The sequence below is a fragment of the Chiloscyllium punctatum genome, chromosome 35 (genome assembly GCF_047496795.1).
Source record: "Chiloscyllium punctatum isolate Juve2018m chromosome 35, sChiPun1.3, whole genome shotgun sequence".
In the NCBI taxonomy this organism is placed as follows: domain Eukaryota; kingdom Metazoa; phylum Chordata; class Chondrichthyes; order Orectolobiformes; family Hemiscylliidae; genus Chiloscyllium; species Chiloscyllium punctatum.
This window is the reverse complement of record NC_092773.1, coordinates 18,791,795-18,813,380: the sequence shown is the minus strand read 5'-3', so window position 1 is coordinate 18,813,380 and position 21,586 is coordinate 18,791,795. Positions and strand designations below refer to the sequence as shown.

Here is a 21,586-nt window from a genome sequence, read left to right as displayed (position 1 = left end):
ATGGTTATAAGGTCATGAACCTCTACTTGCACTGTTACTTCATTTACTTGTTTCACATTCTAAATGCAGCGAAAGACAGCACCATTAACTTTGTGTTTTTTTTGTGATTTTTCCCCTTTGACCCTACTTGATGCTTTTTCAATGTTTTCACATGCTGTCCCTTCCTGTCCCACTCAGGGTGTGAGTACCTAAATAGTTGCTGTATCATTTTGATTGGAAGCATACATATCCCCTCTCCAGAACCCACCCATCTCCAAGTTGTCGAAAGTCCTCTCCACAGCCTTAGTTATTCAATTCTAGAGCATTGGTTCCAAAACTGTTCAACTGAAGCTCGTACCACCAGAACAGCTTCCTTCTAGTCCAAAACTGGTGCCAGTGCCCCATCAACTGAAAGTCATTCCTCCCACACCAATCTTTGAGCCATACATGTAACACCTTGGCTTTATTTACACTGTTGCCAGTTTGCCTGTGGCTCTGATTGTCATGTCAAGATTAATTTGGAGGCTGTGCTTTTAAATCTTGCCCCAAATTTTTCAAACACCTTCATCAGAGTCTTCTTGGTAGTCCTGTCAATGTCATTGGTACAAATGTGGATAATGACAACTGGATCTCTCCACTCCCAAGTTTCTCTCCAGCCTGGAATAGATGACCCTGAACCTGGGCAGGCAACACAGCATTTACGACTCATGGTCACAGCTGGACAGAGCAGTATCTAAAACCTTAATCACACTGTCCCCTACCATCACCATGATTGCCCCCACTTAAATGAATGGCTTCTTGCCCCACAGGGTTGTGGTCAATTTGCTCATCCTCCCTGTAGTCCCCACTGTCATCCATGCAGCTTGCAACAACCTCTTAACTGTTGCACAAGTGCAGGGACTGAACTTCTTTGAGAGCTACCCTTTGGGACCCCATAGTACCACACCTGCAGTCATATGCACCTGGTACCTGATCACAAACCAGTTATGAAATCTGAGGAATGTGCCTCCATCCTGGGATTGAAGTGTTGAGATAACTTGTGCCCCCCCACCAGCTGGGGTGCCAACCCTGCAACCAACAATACCTAACAAGCTGTTTTTAGGTAAAAGAGAAAAACTTACGAGACTTAAAGATCTTACATTTACTTTAAAGACTTGAAATACTCACCAGTCCTGCTCACCAATCAGCTGCTTCCTTTAGACAAAAGTGACCAACCACTCTCTCCTTCCATTGCTTAACTCCTTGAGATTCTCAACTCTAACACTCTATTGTAAGTTGCTCCAAACTAAATTCGGCTACATTATGTTTTTACAGATTCAGGATTCAGAATTCCTTTCCCAGCAAATGCATGGACTAAATCCTAGCTTCAACTGAATTTGCTAGCTGAATTTATCAGCCTCCCCAGCAAAGGGACTAACTCAGTCACTTAATAATGATCTAGTTTGAACTGGTTCATAATTAATCTGCTGTTTCACTGTAAGCTTTCTGAAAAATATTCTATGCAAGGCTAGTACCTACATAATTTAAACTGCACATTTCAATTTAATCCCAACTGCAAACTAAATTTGACTAAATAACATTTGTACAAATTAAAGATTTAGATTTTCTTAACAAGTAAATACACATTTACTTCATACTCAGGAGCACTGATGTCTTACGCATTGGTCTTCACTGAGGTTTAGGAAGGACAATTGTTCCCTCAACATTGTTATGGGGATAATTAATCCTTCTCAGGGCCTGTCTCCTTGTTCCTCTTCCAACAGGCAGTCCTTTCCCACATGTCCTTTCTATTGATTCTCTGAGTCATGTTGCATTCCATGAATTGCCTACCAGGGAACCGATACTTGGGGCAGGTGATTGGTGTAGAAGACGTGAAATCACCAACAATGCTGTAGGCACCTGCCACGCCAAACTCTCTTTTACAGCTTGAAACAACTGTAGAAAGCACTGAAGAGTTGTAAAATTGAAGGAACAAAATTGAAGAAATGGTAGAAGAACTATGTAGTAAGCTGCTGAAATGTAAGACATAGTGTTTCTCGCTGCTGAACATGTGTTCAGTTGTCTAAACTTCTCTCTGAGTAACTGAGAAGGCACCCGGTTGGACATGATCACTCCATTAGTTAAGAAGGTACATTATCAGCTTGCCAAGGTCAAGGAGAAATGAGCAATAAATAGATGTTGGCTTGCCTGAATGCAGGAGCCATTGCTCCATGATTAGATTAGATTCCCTACAGTATGGAAACAGGCCGTTCAGCCCAATGAGTCCACACCAACCCTTCAAAGAGTAACCCACCATGTCCCTTTGACTAATGCACCTAATACTATGGGTAATTTAGCATGGCCAATTCACCTAACCTGCACATCTTTGGATTGTGGGAGGATACTGGGAGCATGCGGAGGAAACCCACGCAGACACGGGGGGGGAATGTGCAAACTCCACACAGGCAATCACCCAAGGCAGGCATCAAACCAGGGTCCTGGCACTGTGAGGCAGCAATGCTAACCACTGAGCCACCGCCGCATGATGTAGCATACTGCAACCCTGATGGATAAATATCTTTACTACCTTGCATGACAATCATTCTAATATTCTCAAAATTATTTACTACTTTCAATGACAAGGAGTAATAATTTTCTTTATCATTTGCAGTTATCATCCTAAAAAGATAGTTGAAAATGGTTAAAAAATGGTTGAAATGTTTCAGGTCAGAAACTGAGAAATTATATATGTATAATGTTTGACAAGTATCTTTTGATGAATATGACATAAATTAAAGCCATCATTGATAACTGACTTGTCAACAGCTGCTGAATGCTACATGCGATCCTCCTTTCTCATTTAGCTGAAGCCAATAGATAACTTGATTAATGAATTTTAAAAGTTGCAGCAACATTTACTATAAATGTATTCAGAACTTGCCTGCTCACAGCATCAATAATTTTATCTGTACTGATTATAAGTTTGCTCGCTGAGCTGGTAGATTTGATCTCAGACGTTTCATCACCATGTGCGGTAACATCATCAGTGATGTCACCATGCCAGGTAACATCATCAGTGAGCCTCCGATGAAGCGCTGATGTTATGTCCCGCTTTCTATATGTGTCTTGGTCTGTTGTGCTGGGTGATATCAATTCTGTTTCTTTTTCTGAGAGATTGGGAGATGGGGTCCACGTCAATATGCTTGTTAATGGAGTTCCGGTTTGAATACCAGGCCTCTAGGAATTTCTGTGCGCGTCCTTTGTTTATCCTGTCCCAGGATAGATGTATTGTCCCAGTCGAACTGGTATCCCTCTTTCTCTCAAACATATTGATTTGGACCCCATTGATCAATCTCTCAGAAAAAGAACTGGAAGTGATATCACCCACCACAACCAACCAAGAAATGTAAGTAGCAAACAGGACAGTGCACCAGCACTTCACTGGAGGCTCCTGATGATGTTACCTAGCATGATGGTGAAACGTCTGAGAACAAATCTACCAGCTCAGTGAGCAATCCTACAACCTCATTTACAACCTAAGCTACAAATCTTCTCTAAAATTGCATATATCTATACATTAAATAAAGTAATACCATTTGAGTATTGAACAAAGACACACATTGCGGAAGCTTTTTGATTTGGACTGTTGAAGAAAATTCACAACATCAGTGTGAAGTGAAAACTCTGCGTGAGAAGAGAGTGCTGACTGGTTGGCAAGTGGACTCTGATTATTTGAGGCATTGCCAGGGAGAATGCACAAGTCAGACGATGGGCAGGTGATTGCTCAGCTTTGTTTCAATTTTAAACCAGGCATGATGACTCTGATAGGTCAAGATATTGCAGAACTGAATCAGGGAATGGCTGTCACTGATGTCGTTGAATTGAAAGTGGCATAATCTGTGTGCATTCTGTTTCTGTCTGGCAATTACAAGGCTCTGTGTATTATTAAATGCTTCTGATCCCCGAAAAGGCATTTTCAAACTCTTCCCAGGTGTCCTTCCCTTGTGTGACAGACAAAAGATAGGGAACTAATTCAGATTTTAATTCAACAAACCCTCCTTTATTTAATGCTTTAAGTACCAATACTTAATTAAAACATACATTTGTGGCAACATTTACTTCTCTTTTCGTCTAACTGAACTTTAACTCACTTCATTTAACTTCAACTTACCTGACTTCACTTAATCCATGTGTAGCCCTAATTCTTAATTTAACTCTATAAGTTTGCCTTGAATCAAATACTCTAAATTATTCTTAGGTCTACATGTGCAGTTTATCCCTTGACTTCCACGTTCTACTAGCTACTGGCTACATAAGACCCAGACTAGTTGCTTCAGCTTGCTATGCTCTAATGGAATGCCTTTTGCCCATGCACAGCCACTTCCATGATTTTGACAAACCTTGTCCCCTGAAGTAAACTGCCTCTCTCACTTAGAGGAGTCTAGTGTCTGTCATTGGTGTTCCTGATGTCATTTCATCCCCCTCCCCCCAGGTCTGAGAAAATCAGATTTAACCTGCTACCATGCCTTCTCACCTTTACTAACTCTGCTGACACTGTCCCTGTAGTTGCATCAGGGGTGGTCCTATAATCAAACAGGACCAGGGACTGTTTGGTACCTCGAGACATTGTAGGGCAGTTTCTTTAAGCCTTCCTTCAAAGTTTGGTTGGCTGTTTCTGCTAGACAATTGGATGACAGATGGTATGGAGCTGTCCTTTCCTGCCAAATGCCATTTGACTTTAGGGAATGCTCAAATTTCCTGTTGGTAAATGATAGCCTGTGGTCTGTGACCAACACCTCAGGGAGTCTGTGTATTGCAAAAGATGCTTGTAGTTTTTCTATTGTTGTCCGCATGTTCAATGAATGAACTCTATGCATGTCCAACAACTTTGAATGGATGTCCAGAATGATTGAAAACATGGACCCCATGACACGACCGGTTTATTTGACGTGAGTCCAGGGTATAACCAACCATTTCTACGAATGTGGGGAGGCTGCTGTGTGATGCTGCTGCTCCTTTTAACAAGGTTATGTTGTCCTTGGTGTTTTTTTTTCAGATCAGTTGTCAAGACACAGGTTCCGGGGTGTCGAGGTTTAAAGGGTTTTAGGGCCAATTTGATAATAGCTAACAGATACTGCCTCATGCAGAAGGCTTTCAAGTTTAAAAGCAAAACACTTGCAACATGAGAGGCGACTGGCCAGTTCTGCCAGCTCAGCTTTTCTTTGGTTTTATTTGGTTTTAGCAAGCAGTATTAGTGAGGCTGTTGGATCCAAAGAAGCAGGCCCATGGCTCCAGATTACATAAGATTTCATTGTACATGGACGATGTCCTCATTTTTTTTTGTCAAATCCAGCAGTTTCAGTGCTTGCCTGATATAATGCATCAGCTTGTTTAGCACCCTTTCAGGGTACAAGATTAATTTTGCAAAATCAGAGGCTATGCCTATGGGTGATCTTACAAAGGTGCTTGGTCTTGAGGGCGAATCTCGATTCCCATTTAAGTGGTTACAGGGGTGTTTATGTATTGGGGCATATTCATCACTCTAGTTCTCGATCAGTTGTTCAAAGCTAATTTTGTTCAATTATTTGACAAAATCAAACAAGACCTCCAAAGATGGGAGGCGCTTCTGGTCTCATGGTTAGGTTGGATCGCTCTTATTAAGATGATTATTCCTGAACCATTTGTTATATCCTGTGTGGATGCTCCCCCTGATTTTCGATAAGCAAACATTCAAGAGACTGAACGGCTGGTTCAGCTCTTTTATTTAGCCCCTTATTAAGTTAGCTAAACTGCAATTCTCTCACAGACTGGAGGGAGTGGATCTCCTGGACATTAAAACTATCAACTAAACTTTCTTTTATCTTAGGTGAATGATTGGGCTTGTGGGGACCCTTTTTCAATATGGTTAGATATCGAAACTGCTCAGGCAAAGTGCTCCCTTACTATTTTGCTGTTTTTGGACAAAATGAGGACAGTTAAGGAATATTGCCATAATCTAATAGTTATCAATACTGCTAAAGCATGGAATGCAATTCGGCAGAGGGAAGGCAATACTGCCAAAACATCAATTCTTACACCTTGCATGGATGATTTATTTGAGGGAGATTCAATGATGTATTTTGATCAGTTAGCGTGGAAATACGAGCCATCTAGCAGGGGCCTCTTTTGTTTTTTTTCAAGTTAGGGGTTTTATTCAAAAAAGGACAGCACTTTTGACTGATCCCTATAAATCTGACATAGAAAGGAGGGTGCTCAGTGCAAAGAGTGCACTTTTTGTCAGCACTTTATATCATCAGTTGGTGGGCGATCCCTCAGATGAGTTTGATCGACTTTGCAGGGTGTGGGGGGAGAGAGCGAGGTGTTGAGATCTGCTCAGAGGCATGGGAAAATATTTTGTAAAACGCAAGAAAGATATCAATTTACAATAGGACCCATGCTTTACAGTTGGAAATTCTCCACAGAGTCCACTTGGCTCTGGATCTTTTGTCAAAATTTAAACCAGGGGTACCTTCAACATGCCCAAAGTGTAAAGTTAGTACAGGCACTCTTACCCATTGTCTCTAGTCCTTTGGTAGGCTTGAAACATGCTGGAGTGCTGTGGCAGGTGCAATGGAGGGGATTTTGGGTGTAAGGGTGGAGAAGGACCTGATCTCTCTACTTCTTGACCAGCCCAGTGTGTTCCCTGTAGAGGCGCCACAGAAAAAAACTTTTCAACATCCTCACTTTCTGCAAAATAAAGAATATTTTGTTAGGTTGGGTGTCTGAAAATCCCCAGGCTGTCAGGTTGCGTAAGATTGTTATGGAGTATGTCCCCTTGGATTTTCTTACAACTATGATACACCACAAAACTGAGAACTTCTACAAGACATTGCGGTCCTATTTGGACTACCTGGACACAGATTTGTCTGTCACACTAATAAAGGCTTTTATGTAGCCATAACAATTGTGCTGGACGAGTCCAATATCCAGAGAGGGGGAACTGCAAACACGTGAATATGTGGAAAGTAATAGTCTCGATATTCAAGAGTTAGTATTTTGTTTTGCTGAGCTGTATTATTATTACTTATTCGTTTGTTGTTAGTTATTATTTATTTAGTTAAGCAGTTGGGTCTTTTAAATATAGTTTTATATATTTATGCATTTGTTTATGAGGGCAGTTTGAGTTTTTAAAATGTTTCTTGGTGTTCTTCCTTGGTAGTAGTTTTGAATTGTTTTGTTTGTATTTGTTATAATATTTAAAAATCTATTTTTTGATGAAAATATATTTTTACAAAGGAGCAAACCCATAATGCTCTTAGAGAGATGCTTATTTTGGAGGAATTCAAAAATTCACTTCCTGAAGTAGTGAGAACTCATGGAAGAGCAGAGAGTTAAAACAGCAAGATTAGCAACTAAAACGATTGACAATTATGAGTTGGTCCATAAATCAAGATTTGGAGACGCTGGTGTTGGACTGAAGTGTACAAAGTTAAAAATCACACAACACCAGGTTATAGTCCAACAGGTTTAATTGGAAGCACACTAGCTTTCGGAGCGTTGCTCCAAAAGCTAGTGTGCTTCCAATTAAACCTGTTGGACTATAACCTGGTGTTGTGTGATTTTTAACTCCATAAATCAAAGTTTGGCTTCCAAAATCAATTTCAACCCATGAGGAATAGAAATTGGGGAAAAGAGAAATCCTCATGTGGAAAAGGAAAAGTAGATCTTGGTGAAGGTCATCAGGAAAACTTAGCACAGGGTAAAAAGGAAACTCTTGAAAGGGACAGAAGAGCTCTGGTGTTTTCACTGCAATAAAGTTAGCCACATGAAATCACAGTGTTGGTGGGTTAGGAAAAGCACTGGGAAGCCAGGTGTAGGAAAACAGGATAAGCTGGTGAATTGTTTTGGAGTGGTATCGGAAAGCACAGTGGAGGTTAGAAAGCTGCACCAGAATTTCCAAGCTCATTGGAGGTTGGTTAAGGAGGAAGTGCCAGATCTTCTTAAACCATATATTTGTAAAGGTAAAGTTTACTCATGTAGACCAAGAGCAGCAGGAAAGAGGTTACAATATTCAGAGAAACAGGATCCTCTCAATCTATGATGTTGAAAGATGAAGACAGATGTATCTCTGAAGGACTATTGAAAGAAAAGGTGCTTGTAATGGGAAATCACAATGAGACAAGAAGCGCTTGCTTATGTAGAGTGAGGTTGGAGTGTCCAGTGAAGAAGTTATAGTAGGAATACTGGACAAACTCTCAGCTCCAGGAATACAATTTGTCCTTGCAAACGATATAGCTGGTTCACAGGTAGGAGTGCTGCCTACCGTAGTTTAAAAGCCAGTAGAAACTCAGGCAACTCAACTATTGCAGGACATGTATCCTAGGAATTTTCCAGAATGTGTAGTAACGAGGTCACAAAGTCACCAGTTGAAACAGGAGAGATCAAACAGTACAGATAAGACAGTTGAAGTGGAATTAATGGAGACCCTGTTTGATCAGATGGTTGAGACAAGCCAGGAGCAGATAGATGATAAAGCAAACATCTTTCGCTCAGATAAATTAACTGAGTCATAGCAGAAAGATAGAAATTTAAAGCAATTGTATCAAGACGCACACATGCAGGAAGAATCTGAGTGTAGCCCTGCAGGCTAATATCTTAAAAATGATATCTTAATGAGGAAGTGGAGACCATCACATGTTCAGGCTAATGCAAAATGGGCAGGAGTTCATCAAGTCATATTGCCCGTGGGTTACAGAGGTGTTGTGACTGGCGCATAAGCTACCAGTAGGGGGTCATTTAGGCATGGGAAAATACAAAAACATTTTTACTGGACTGGACTGCACAAGGATGTAGTTGAACTTTGCCAGCCATGTCATACATGTCAGGTATTTGGAAAACCACAGGTAGTATTAAAGGTCGCACTTTTAATACTTATTCCTACATTTGAGGAATCTTTTACAAGAGTCATAATTGGTTGTGTAGGACCCCTACCTTAAACAAAAAATGGGAATCAGTATCTGTTAACAATAATGGACGAGTCCACTGGATTTCCAGAGGCAGTTCCGTTCCGCAATGTCACAGCTAAAAGGATTGTGGGAGAATTACTCAAATTTTTCACTAGATACAGACTACCCACAGAGATACAATCAGATCAAGGTTCAAACATCACATTAAAATTATTCAAAGAATCTGTGGACAGCTTAGGTATAAAACAATTCAAATCTACTGCATATCATCTGGAGTTGCAGGGAGTGCTAGTAAAATGACATCAGACATTTAAGACCATGTTGAGGGCTTATAGTCAAGATGATCCAGATGATTGGCATAAGGGAATTCTGTTTGTGCTTTTTGCCATCAGAGATGCACCAAATGAACTGATCAAATTCAGTCTATTTGAATTAGTTTTTGGGCAGGAAGTGAGAAGACCATTAAAATTGATTAGGGAGAAATTGGTAAGTCAAAATTCAGAGGCCACATAATTGGACTATGTGTCAAATTTTTAGGAACAGTTAAATAAAGCAGGGGAGATGGCTAGACAGCATTTAGAAGTATCAAAGTAAACAATGAAACAGGAAGCAGATAAGAAATCAAAAACTCGCAATTTTGCTGTCAGGGATCAGTTACTTCTAGTGATAGCTGAATCTTTAAAAACAAGGTTTAGTGGACCTTATCAAATCAAAAGGAAATTGAGTGAGGTGAACTATTTGATAAGGACTCCAGGCAGAAAGAAATCTCACAGAGTGTGCCATGTGAATACACTGAAAAGGTATTTTGAGAGGGAAGGAAAGCAAGAGGAGAAGGTGTTAATGATGACAGCACAGAGGGAAGAACCAAGTTCAGAGGATCCTGAATTGGGCATTCCTCAAATCAAATTGGACAATGAGGAAGTTGTCAGTAATTGGGATAAATTATTGAGTTACCTTCCAGAGGAAAATCACAATAACCTGGAAGAGTTATTACTATCATATAGGGACATATGTGGAAATAGGCTGGGAAATTACATCACTATCTAATCATGTGTGATGTAGAAATAGGAGATGCTGTTCTGATTAAGCACCATCCTTATAGGCATAACCCTCTGAAATTGACGCAGGTTCAAACGAGATTCAACGCACATTCCAAGACGACATAACTGTAGTGAGTTACAGTGAGTGGAGCTCACTCATAGTAATGGTGTCACAACCAGATAGTACCCAATGGTTATATGCCGACGATTGCAAAATCAATACAGTTACAAAGACTGATGCATATCTGATTCCACGTTTGGAAGACTGTGTTGAGAAGGTGGGACAAGTGATTTATATTTCTAATTAGGACTTGCTCAGAGGATACTGGCAGGTACCTTTGTCAGAAAGACAATTCAAACTTTTGTAATGCTGAATGGACTGTATAAGTTTAAAGTCATGCTGTTTGGTATGAAAAATGCACCAGCCACATTTGAGAGACTAACCAATAGGATCATTGCCAGATTACCCAATTGTGTCGTATATTTTGATGACCTGTTGATTTTTAGTCACACATGGAAGGAATAATTGCAACATTTATTAGTATTGTTCGAATGACTTCGGGATGCAGGTTTGGTGATGAACCTGGCTAAAAGTGAATTTGCCAAGTCACCTTCCTGGGCGATGTTATTGGGCACGGACAAATGGCCTATGGAATGCAAAAACAAAGGTAATTTGGGAGTTTCCCACACCATCGACAAAAAGAGCAGTACTACAATTCCTGGGATTGAATGGATTTTGTCAAAAATTTGTCCCAAATTTTTAACAGTGTGGCTGCTCCACTCACTAAAGAAAGGCAAAAGATTTCAGTGGACAGCGGACAGTCAGAAGGCGCTCAATAGCCTGAAAGCTGTGTTAACCACAGCCACTGTATTAGCCAGACCTAATAACGCAGAGCCTTTCAAGGTAGCTATCGATGTGAATGATGTGAGTGTGGGTGCTGTGCTCTCACAAGGACAGGACGAGAAGATAGAAAGACCTATCAGGTATTTTACCAGCAAATTGAACAGCAGAAATATTCGACAGTTGAGAAGGACACTTTGAGCTTGGTGTTGGCGTTACAACATTTCAATGTTTATGTTACCAATACCGTATCTTAGACAATCATATACACTGATCATAACCCATTGATGTTTGTGGAGAAATTTAAGGACAAAAATACCAGACTGTTTAGGTGGAGCTTGTTGTTACAGCCATTGAATTTGAAGATTGTGCATGTGCCAGGACGAGAAAACATGATTGCCGACACATTGTCGAGACTTGAGTGAGAAATGGAGATGTTTAGTGGCAGCAGTTAGACAGACTGAAACAGAATGTAGTCATGCATGTTTACATGATTATTGTCAATGTGATGTATATGTGTGTTGTAGTGTATGAACAATTTAAGATTAAGGGGTTTTAAAATGAAACCATGTTTGGATATTGATTTTTTTTGATGGGGGAAGTGTGACGATGCTGTTCTTTTAACAAGGTTTTGCTGTCCTTGGCTTCTTTTTTTCAGATAGGTCATAAAAGCGGCAATTCCAAAAAGTCTAGGTTTGAAGGGGTTTAGGGTCAGTTTGATAATAGCTAACAGATACTGCCTCAGGCAAAAGGCTTTCAAGTTTTAAAGAAAACACTTGTACAATGAAAGGGGAGTGGCCAGTTCTCCCAGCTCAGCTTTACTCTGGTTTGGTTTTGTTTTACTAAGCAGAGTTGTGAAGCTGCTTGACCAAAAGAATCAGGTCCACGCTGATCCTTCCTGTCTCTGATATCTCTCTTGTAAGACCCTGTGTTTGATTTTACCTTTCATGCCAAGGGGTGTTTATGGGGATTGCTGCAGGTATTTGGAACAGCATCATTATATTGGGATAATCTGTAAGGCGTTTGGATAGGTTAGGTTATTCTGTTCTCTTTCATATGTGTTTCATTTGGAAATCTTGTAAATACATTCTGTTTTGTTTAAAACTAAGTGGTTCGACCAGCTGCATTACTCCTGGAGTATCCACTGTACACCTGCTGAAAACAACAAGAAAAGTTAGGATCTGGGTTTCTTTCTTGAAATATTTTGAGGGGGTCTGGCCTGGTCCATAACAGCTGTCAGTAAAGTTGTCCTTGCTGGCACTCTGGGCACTGCCCCACCAATGCGGCTATGTCGGCATCCAATCCTGGCCACTAGATGTAACTTCTTGCCAATATCTTCATTCTGGAAACCCCTGGATGACGCTGGTGGAGTTCACCCAGTATCTTTGCTGACTTTGCTTAGAACAATCATTCTTGCTGCCCTTAATAATAGGCTGTGCTCTGTGGTGATCTGGTCTCACTGGGTCCAGAAAGGTTTCAATTCTAGTTGTGATGCCCCTTTTGTTTCCCCCATCACCACCATTTGTTTTAGTTTTGTCAGAATGAGATCTTTTTTGTGTCCAAGTAAGATATTACCAGGTGTGACCAGAAGGGGGTGTCCAGAAAACCATTACGGACCTCTTCCAGTGGTGGCACAACCAGTGGTATATCTGCCAATGGGAGACAGCTCAAGGCATCTACATTTGCCATTTGGCCTCCTGGATATTGTTCCAACTTGTGATTGTATGCACTCAAAATAAGAGTCCGCCACTGAATTTGACCTGAAGCTTTGGGCGCACAGCCCTATCCTTTTTAAGTAGCCCTAGCAGGGGTTTGTGGTCTGTTACTATTACACATTTATTTCGGTAAAAGTATTGATGGAATTTTCTCACATCAAAAATGACCGCCAAACCTTCCTCCTCTTTTTGGCCCATCTTCATTTGGCATCAACCAAAGTCCGGGAAGCACGTGCGGTTGGGCATTCCTCTAAACTGAGCCAACACTGCACCAAAGCCATATGGAGAGACGTTCCATATCAGCACCACATCTTGCTTGGGATCGTAATGTGACGACAGCTGCTGCACATCTCGAAAGGCTACATCTTGGCTGTGAGTCCATTCCCAAGGCTGAACCTTTTTCAACAGCAAGTGTAAGAGTGCCAGAATGAATTTTCCATGATAATTCACCAACTGGAGTAAAAAGCCTAAGCTTCTATACAGACGAAGGAGCCGGGGCACCTTTGATGATCCTCTCTTTATCTTCCAACAAGTGGAATGTGGTCTTGCTGACTCTGTACCCCAAGTAGCTTCCTTGGGGTGCCAGGAACACATGTTTCCCTCCTAAGGTGAACCCCAATCTTGGAGAAACCATTAAGCACTATTCCATGTTCTCTAAGTGGTCTTTATTATTGATCTTCCAGGTGATTAGCACGTCATCCAAATAAAGGTAGACCCTGTAAAATGTTTTTCATCATCTATTGGAAAATGGCACGGGCTAATGATACCCCAAAAGATAGCCTCATATGCTTATGGGTGTTAATTGTAGCATACCTCTGGGAATCATCACCTAATAGCAATTGCAGGTACACATGGTTCGTGTCTAGCTTTGAGAAGGTCAGCAACCCCCAGCCAGTTTTGCGTATATGTCCTGTATGTGAAGGAAAGGGTATTTATCCAGCTGAGATGAGAGGTTCACCATTTATTTGAAATCCATTTACACTTGTATACCATATGACACTGTCCCAGCTCGCACAGAGCTGGATCCTAAAGTGAGAAGAACTCCTAACACTCCTGTTTATATCCGTCAGCCATGACTCCCTGATTGTGCCAGGTTAACAGCTCCAATAAAGGAACTCAAATGCAATGAGACATCGTTCCATTCACTACAGAAAGTAATTATGAAAGCAGTGCATGTTAGGAGAATGTGTTGGGAAATAAGGAAAAACAGAAACCACAAGGACAAAAGGGGTAGTTGAAGAGAGTAAAAGAACGCAGTCAGAAGAGACAATCAAAAGCTAAAAGAGGAGCTTCTGCCTGAAAACAGGAGTGAGAGATGGAATATCAGGAACTGCTTGCAAACAATGGCAATTCAGAAACAGGACCTTCAAGAAATCAAAAGTGAACAGGAACAAATCAACCTGAGTCAATATAAAGAAACGGTGGTAAATACTGAAGCCAAGAGAATCTGAAGTGATGGAAGCATTTTGGTTCTGATCCGAAATTCCTGAGAATTCCAGCTTACGTTTACATTTTTTAAAAAAAATTGTTTTGTCCCATGAGAATCAGTTTCTAAGCAGTGCTTTTTAAAATTGCTGCGGGAGCAGAAATAGATTGAACAATATGTGGCGGTACTATTATTGTAGCAAACTTTGACCTTTGATCCAGGATATGAGGCTATATGCAACACGCTGTGAAGTGTGAGGACAGCTTTCTTATGCAACACACTAAGTGTAAAGAGAGTTTGTAGATTTAAAAAAAACTGTCAGATGTTTGATTCCAAAAATTAACAGGCAACAGCAAAACCTTTAAAGAACAATTCCGAACAATGCCTCATTTCTCTATGGCTATGTTGTGCTCCCTTCCCCCAAATGCATCTAGAATTACAGGGTTTACACGTGACTCATAAGGAAATGGGTCTTAGTTCAGCTGTGTGCAGCTGGTTTTGAGCCGGCACTTCCGTTCGCTACTCCACTCCACAGTTTACTGCTGATTTCATGCTGATGGCTTGCACAGATACCACATAGGGGTGGTATTGTTTAGGAAGCTTAAATGAGGAAGATACTTGACAAGTAACTAACATAACCAGCCCATCCTCCACTCTCTTTCTCCGGGTTTTTGCTGATTGGTTGTTCCGGAGGAGTCTGAGTAGGCAGTGGACATGCTTGTCACGTTTTAAGTCGCGACTGGTAGAGGGGGAAGTGGGGGCTGGGAAGGTTAGAGTGAGTGAGAGTGAGAGAGAAAGAGAGAGAGAGAGAGAGAGAGAGAGAGCGCTCAGCAGTACGATAATGATGCTCGAGTCAGGATAAAAAACCTAATGTACCACGGGTGCCCGTAACATAGCTCAAGGAGAAGGAGGCAAGATGGCTGCCTGGTAGCGTCTACCTCTGATGGAGGAAGTAGAGACTGTTACAGAGGAGTGTTGCAAGATAGAGGGTGTAGTGTAGGTATATATATCTTTAGAAGCTTTTGAAGGCTATTTTTTTTAAAAAAGGGCTCTAGTTCCCAGCTCCATCTGGTGTTATATTTTGTTATATTGTTAACGAACTGCAAACTATTCACAATATACTAATTTTGAAATAGATAATTGTTGCCTATGCTTGCAAAATGTATCTCTTAGTTTAATGACAATGCATCCAGGTCAATTTTATTGTCATTTTCAGTGTTATGGGCTCGCTTGTGTTAGATTTCTCTGTCGAATTTCTTAATTGATTTTTTTTGTGCTTGATTTTTTTTCTCTGCAGGTGGGGAACAAAGACAATACAAAAGCTCAGAGAAAGAAGCAAACACTGGCTGAAAAGGTAAATTCAGTGCATTTTGTGAAAGCTTTACTTTAATGTGAACAATAATTTTAATTGAGAGGGATCAAAGCTCTGACTCCAGTGGAAATAATGTGAAGAACAAGAGGGAAACATCGTCATATATTCATATCTGCTGTATTATGATTCAAATTAGAATTTGTTTTTTTTTGATGTGAAGAAGAATTTGAAAAAAATTCTCTTGTGTGGCCAACAAAAGCTTACCTTGTCAGAAAACAGGGTAATGTAAATTTTCTTCTGAAAGATAAGAATTGGGTACAACAGCTATGAAGCCAAAGATAGCAGGGCAGAAACAAAGGAAGCACCAAACTAAAAAATATCAAAGCATACACAAGTGTCTATGAAAATACTAGTGAGGATTGTGAAAAAGGATACTCTGTTTAATAGCCAGGTTCTGCATGTGTTTGGAATTTGTTCCTTCATAACCTTGGCACAAAGTTATTTGTGTGAAGCATTTCAGGCTACTTTTTTAGTAATATTGGAGTACTTTTACTGTTTCTGTAAGATCTAGTGGATGGTTTTTAATTTTATCTTGGAGAGTTGTACCAAGGTTATAAATTAGCAACTGAAATTTCTTTGGACTTTGCAGCCATCGGTTGATGTTGTATTTAAATGTTAACACTATAAAACATGCAAAAAATTCAAACTTATCAAACAAAATATGCCAGGAATTGCATTCTGAATTGAAGTGTCATTCTCTGTGCTTTTGTTTCACTGTTTGATGTAACTGAAGAGATTAAATAGTGTTTCAAGAGTTAGCAGATGCATTTTATCTGGTATATAATTATTGAAAAGGGTTGTCTAGAGGGGTGTGCTGTTGCAGTGTGCCCAATGTCTTAAGTAATTCCTCAGTCAAGTGCTTTTGCATGCTAACCTTCCTCTTTTTTTAATGAGTTTCCATCTCACAAAACTCACAGAAAAGCAGTCTGTATTTAAACTTTTAAGATTAATTAGCTACAATGTTTTCCAATGTGCATCATGTATTCTTTCACGTTCAAATTGACAAGGCATTTAATTTGTTCATAAATGAGCAATTAGTTATGCATTATCTCATGTAATTGATGAAATGTTAGTTGCCCCAAAAATAATCTCGCTATAATTTCCAAGGATCGGGTCAGACTTGTCGATGTTTTAGAAAAAGCAATTGATTCACAATATCACAAAATTAATCATAAATATGTTTAGTTATTTGCATGTGTAATACTTATATTGATCCATTAATTGACAGGAGTAGTCTTTATTTAATTATCTTTTCTAAAATTAGAAGTGCTATACTTTTTCATTTATTTGTCTGCAATCAATAGGTCAGTGTGAAATGCTGAGACTTGATGTAGCAAAATGGTTGGATCTCATAAACAAACAATAACAGTGACAACTTGCATCACACATGTTTGATGATATGGTCTGTGCAAATGGAAAGACGTATACTTGATACTGAGTCAAAAACAGCTCAAGGTTTTGCTTCCAAATTAATTTTTTCTAACATGCTGTATTTTAGGAAAAAAAATCATATTTACAAAATTCTGATGTAAATGAACTATTTGTAAATGAAATACAGTTGATGAGGAGAGTGGTGGTTGGACATGGTAAATACTTTTGGTTTTTTTGTACTAATACTGAAATTATGTTTAGCTCTGACATTCACGTGGTAAAGAGGCCTCATGGAAAGGTTAGAGAGATGGCATGCTAACTGTTTGGCAGGCAGTCTTGGCAAGTCATGCTGGCTGCACGCACATGGGCTTGAGGTTTACAAACAGTACTCCTGCACACGTCATCTGTGAGTCATCATATCAAGGCATGTAGCAGAAGGACCATACAAGAGGCGCCCGAAGAATAAATAATATTTTGATCGAAGAAAGAATCATACTTTTCCAAGAGTGATTTTTTTTTCTCTCTCTCAATAAGGGAAGCAGCTTCATTGTGCAGCTGGGCAGTTCCATTTGAGTTCCGTTTTTTAAAGAAATATTTGTCAGATCTTTCTATTCCAACAGGTGTTCTTTAGGTGCTTATTAATGAATAACCAAGTCGCATTATTCTTTTCCATTGTAAGTCTGAGGTGAGGGACACAGTTTAAAATAACATTATGCAGGTAAGTTGAAAGAATTAGTGCTCTTTAAAATTAATGGCTGTGCCATTTGTGTCTCGAATTAAATGTGAAGTTGATCAAACTATAATTCTGACCAAGGATTAAATTTTATAACTTCCTTCCGATGTCCCCACATTTACTGAGGTTGACAGTCATAAAGAGAATGAAAATAATTTAGCAAAGTAAGTTATTAATAACCTGAAAATTCCAGAATTTCATATGCATTCAATAAAAATACAAAGAACATGCACACTAATTTGTGTTTGAAACTGCTTTCATTTTTAATTGTAAATTATTATTTTATCCATTGACAGAAGATACTCTTTTCCCCATCAAACATCCACTCATATGTTACAAATGTAAGATTAATCTCACTAATTTTGTATTCAAATTAGACACAATATGGAGTAGAACTCATCTTTCTGCTGAGGAGCCATTGGAAAGAAATGCTTTCAGATGATTGAATGTTTTTTTCAAAGAATTTTGAAACCCAAAATGAAAGTAGTAACCACGATATTTAGGAAGGGGTATGTCTTAAGAAAGCTTTCGTGAGCACAGCTATTTATTTTCAACAAAAATAACCGAGTATAACTTGTTACTTATGAATAAGCTCCTATTTCAATTTCTTAGTTTCACATTTGCCTGGATTATAAATGAAATTGTCACACATCACTCACGGTTCACATTTTCCATGGGATGGTTTACTGACATCACATGGACTGCAGCGATTCAAGAAGATGGCTCGCCACCACTTTTTCAAGGGCAATTAGTGTTGAAAATTTTCATATTGAAAATAATTAATTTAAAAATATATCACTGTGAAGAGACAGGAACTGGGAATTACCCTGCCAGTTCCATGATGCATAGTGACAAAATATATGAATGATGTTAATTTTGAGATAGTTCAATCGTGTGAACTGATTGTCCTCAGAATACAAAGCACTACCAAAATAATCATCATTGTGGTATAGCAGCAAAGTCTCTGTCATTGTCCTCGTATGATGCAGTGGAGTGTTTTCAGCCTAACTATCTTCAGCTACTTTGAAAATTGCTGACAGACCTGCAATTTTAGTTTTGTTTCAGATTTTCAGCATCCACAATTCTTTGTTGTATACTAAAAATTAGCACCGAGTTAAAAATCGCACCAAGTTATAGTCCAGCAGGTTTAAATAGAAGCTCTTAACTTTTGGAGTGTTGCTCCATCATCAGGTGATTGTCCACTTGATGTGGGAGCAGCGCTTAGAAAGCTGGTGCTTCTACTTATATTTGTTGGACTATAACCTGGTGTTGTGTGATTTTTAACTTTGTACACCCCAGTCCAACACCGGCATCTCCAAATCAATTAGCATCTATGTTGCGATCCAGACTGTTCATAGTCACTCTTTAATTGACTAACCTATTGCATTTGGAGGATCTGCAACACAGATTCACCAGAATGACATTGGGTCTAAAAGAGTCAAATAAATAGCACAGTACAGGTTTACATAGGTTTGTGTTTCCTCAGATGTCAAAGATTAAAGGATGACCTGAAGGAGGTATTTAAGATGATTAAGGGATTTGATAAGGTATTGTCTTTAAGGAACTCCAGAACAAAGGGGCATAATCTTAAAATTAGACTTGGGGATTCAATAGTGATATGGGAAGCAATTCTTCCACATGTGGAAATCTGAGCATACCCCCAACCCCCAACCAAGCTCGACTGAAAAACTGTGGAAACTAAATGTGTTGAAATTTTCAAAACTAAGATTAATGGGTTAGGCAGGGGTGTACAGTGAAATTGAATGAACGTGAGTAAATGGAGTTAAAATTTCCATCTAGATTAGAGTGGTGCTGGTAAAGCACAGCAGGTCAGGCAGCATCCGCGGAGCAGGAAAATGGACGTTTCGGGTAAAAATCCTTCATCGCTTTTGCCCGAAACGTTGATTTTCCTGCTCCTCGGATGCTGCCTGACCGGCTGTGCTTTTCCAGTACCACTCTAATCTTGACTCTAATCTCCAGCATCTGCAGTACCCACCTCCACTTAAAATTTACATCAGCCAAGATTTAACTGAATTGTGTATTTAGCTCAAGGGACTGAATGGCTTACTTCTAACATGTAATATTGTTTCCAGACTGAGCATGTTGTTTCCAAATTTGAGTATTATTTCATCCATATTTTGATGGTATTTCCTCCAGTCAGGGTCCTATCACCCTCCTCCACATGCTCACCCACCTGAGGTTATTTTTAGATGGTTAAATTTGAATTTGGTAATGAAACATACAGTAAGTTTGTATTTTTGGGTATCTTGATTCTATACTTCCTGAAACTGGACATTGTTTTTTTTAGATTAGATTACTTACAGTGTGGAAACAGGTCCTTCTGCCCAACAACCCTCCGACCCCCCGAAGAGCAACCCACCCAGACCCATTCCCCTACATTTACCCCTTCACCTAACAGTGTGGGCAATTTTGCATGGCCAATTCACCTAACCTGTACATTTTTGGACTGTGGGAGGAAACCGGAGCACCCGGAGGAAACCCACGCAGACATGGGGAGAATGTGCAAACTTGTTATTGCAGTAGTTTATGCAGTATAGGACTGCTGGTCAAATAGTTTTCACCACTTGTCACTTGCCTTTTGTATACCATTCTTCATTATTTTTTAACAAAGGAGTATTGCAAATCCATGAATGAAAAACAAAGTAAGTAATTCAAAGAAAGTAATCTTTAGTACCTATGAGTGCAAAGAGGAGAAAGTGAGGACTGGAGATCAGAGCTGAAAGTGTGTTGCTGGAAAAGTGCAGCAGGTCAGGCAGCATCCAAGGAGCAGGAGAATTGATGTTTCGGGCATGAGCCCTTCTTACCTTTGAGTGCATAAGAGGAAGTTCTATTCTCTTGAGGATCTCTTAAGCACATTGAAAAGTACCAAACTGCTCATTTAATTCTCACCTAGATGCATCCAGAAGAAATTTTCAGTTTTAAAAACTGAATTTCAAAGATCAATTAACAAGCTGGATTAGTACTTAGTATATCCCTGTACATTACCTCTCTCAGGTGCTATTCCTCTACATTGAAAACTCCCATTATCGCTCCATTTTCAAAAACAAATACAGTGTACTCATTTTTCCTTTTCCAGTCCACAAATCAAACTAAACCTATACCTATCTGCAGCTACAGATTTGAACCTCTGATTGGATTTCTGTCCCAGTCAGACTGAAACGGTTCTAACTGGAAACACAAATGATAACCACTGATTACAGTGCATTATTTCATGTCATATGCATCAGTCTACAGTCTTTGACATAGTGGCCCACTATACATGACTCCTCTTGGTGCAGCGGAGTGCGACTGCCTTTGTTCATTCGTACCAATCTGAACATAGGGAGAATATTGTCTCCACAGTGTCTGCTTAATTTCTGCACCCAGGCTGTTATCTTTGGCATCTTCCCCAACAAGTTATCCTTACTCCTCCTTCTTCAGTTTCTCGTTTTCTCATGTTCATCTGCAAAGAGTAGGCCAATTCCCACATCTAGGCAGAGGTGGGTACTGCAGATGCTGAAGATTAGAGTGAAGATTAGAGTGGTGCTGGAAAAGCACAGCAGGTCAGGCAGCATCCGAGGAGCAGGAAAATTGACGTTTCAGCAAAAAATGTTCCTGATTAGATTACATTCCAGTGCGGAAACAGGCCCTTCGGCCCAACAAGTCCACACTGACCCACAACCCACCCATACCCCTAACCTAACACTACGGGCAATTTAGCATGGCCAATTCACCTGACCTGCACCTTTGGAGTGTGGGAGGAAACCGGAGCACCCGGAGGAAACCCACGCAGACACAGGGAGAACGTGCAAACTCCACACAGTCAGTCGCCTTGAGGCAGGAATTGAACCCGGGTCTCTGGCACTGTGAGGCAGCAGTGCTAACCACTGTGCCACCGTGCTGCCCACTAATGATGAAGGGCTTTTGCCCAAAATGTCGATTTTCCTGCTCCTTGGATGCTGCCTGGCCAGCTGTGCTTTTCCAGCACCACTCCAATCTTGACTCAACCATCACATCAAGATTAACTATATTCGCTTCTCTCTATTGTGCACCTCACCATATCCCTTCTGAATCAACTCTGTTGATAGAATACTCGTTCAGCATCTAGTCTCCAACAGATAAATATTGGGATTGCCAAAACCATTAATTTTAGCCTCATAACCAGTTTCATTTCTCTCCCTGTTT

General features: G+C 40.0%; 1 protein-coding gene across 6 annotated transcripts in view; it reads left to right on the top strand.

The window, feature by feature from the left end:
* Nucleotides 1–21,586, top strand: part of tet3 (tet methylcytosine dioxygenase 3) — a 380,734-nt gene that overhangs the window by 69,701 nt on the left and 289,447 nt on the right. For 3 of the 6 annotated variants that reach the window (XM_072554173.1, XM_072554174.1, XM_072554180.1), the window contains exon 3: nucleotides 15,223–15,279. In XM_072554173.1, coding sequence (XP_072410274.1) covers nucleotides 15,223–15,279 — 57 coding nt within the window. Of the gene's footprint in view, nucleotides 1–14,434; nucleotides 14,551–14,635; nucleotides 14,926–15,222; nucleotides 15,280–21,586 lie in introns of those variants that run through there. The other 3 variants (XM_072554176.1, XM_072554175.1, XM_072554178.1) reach the window with 3 other exon arrangements.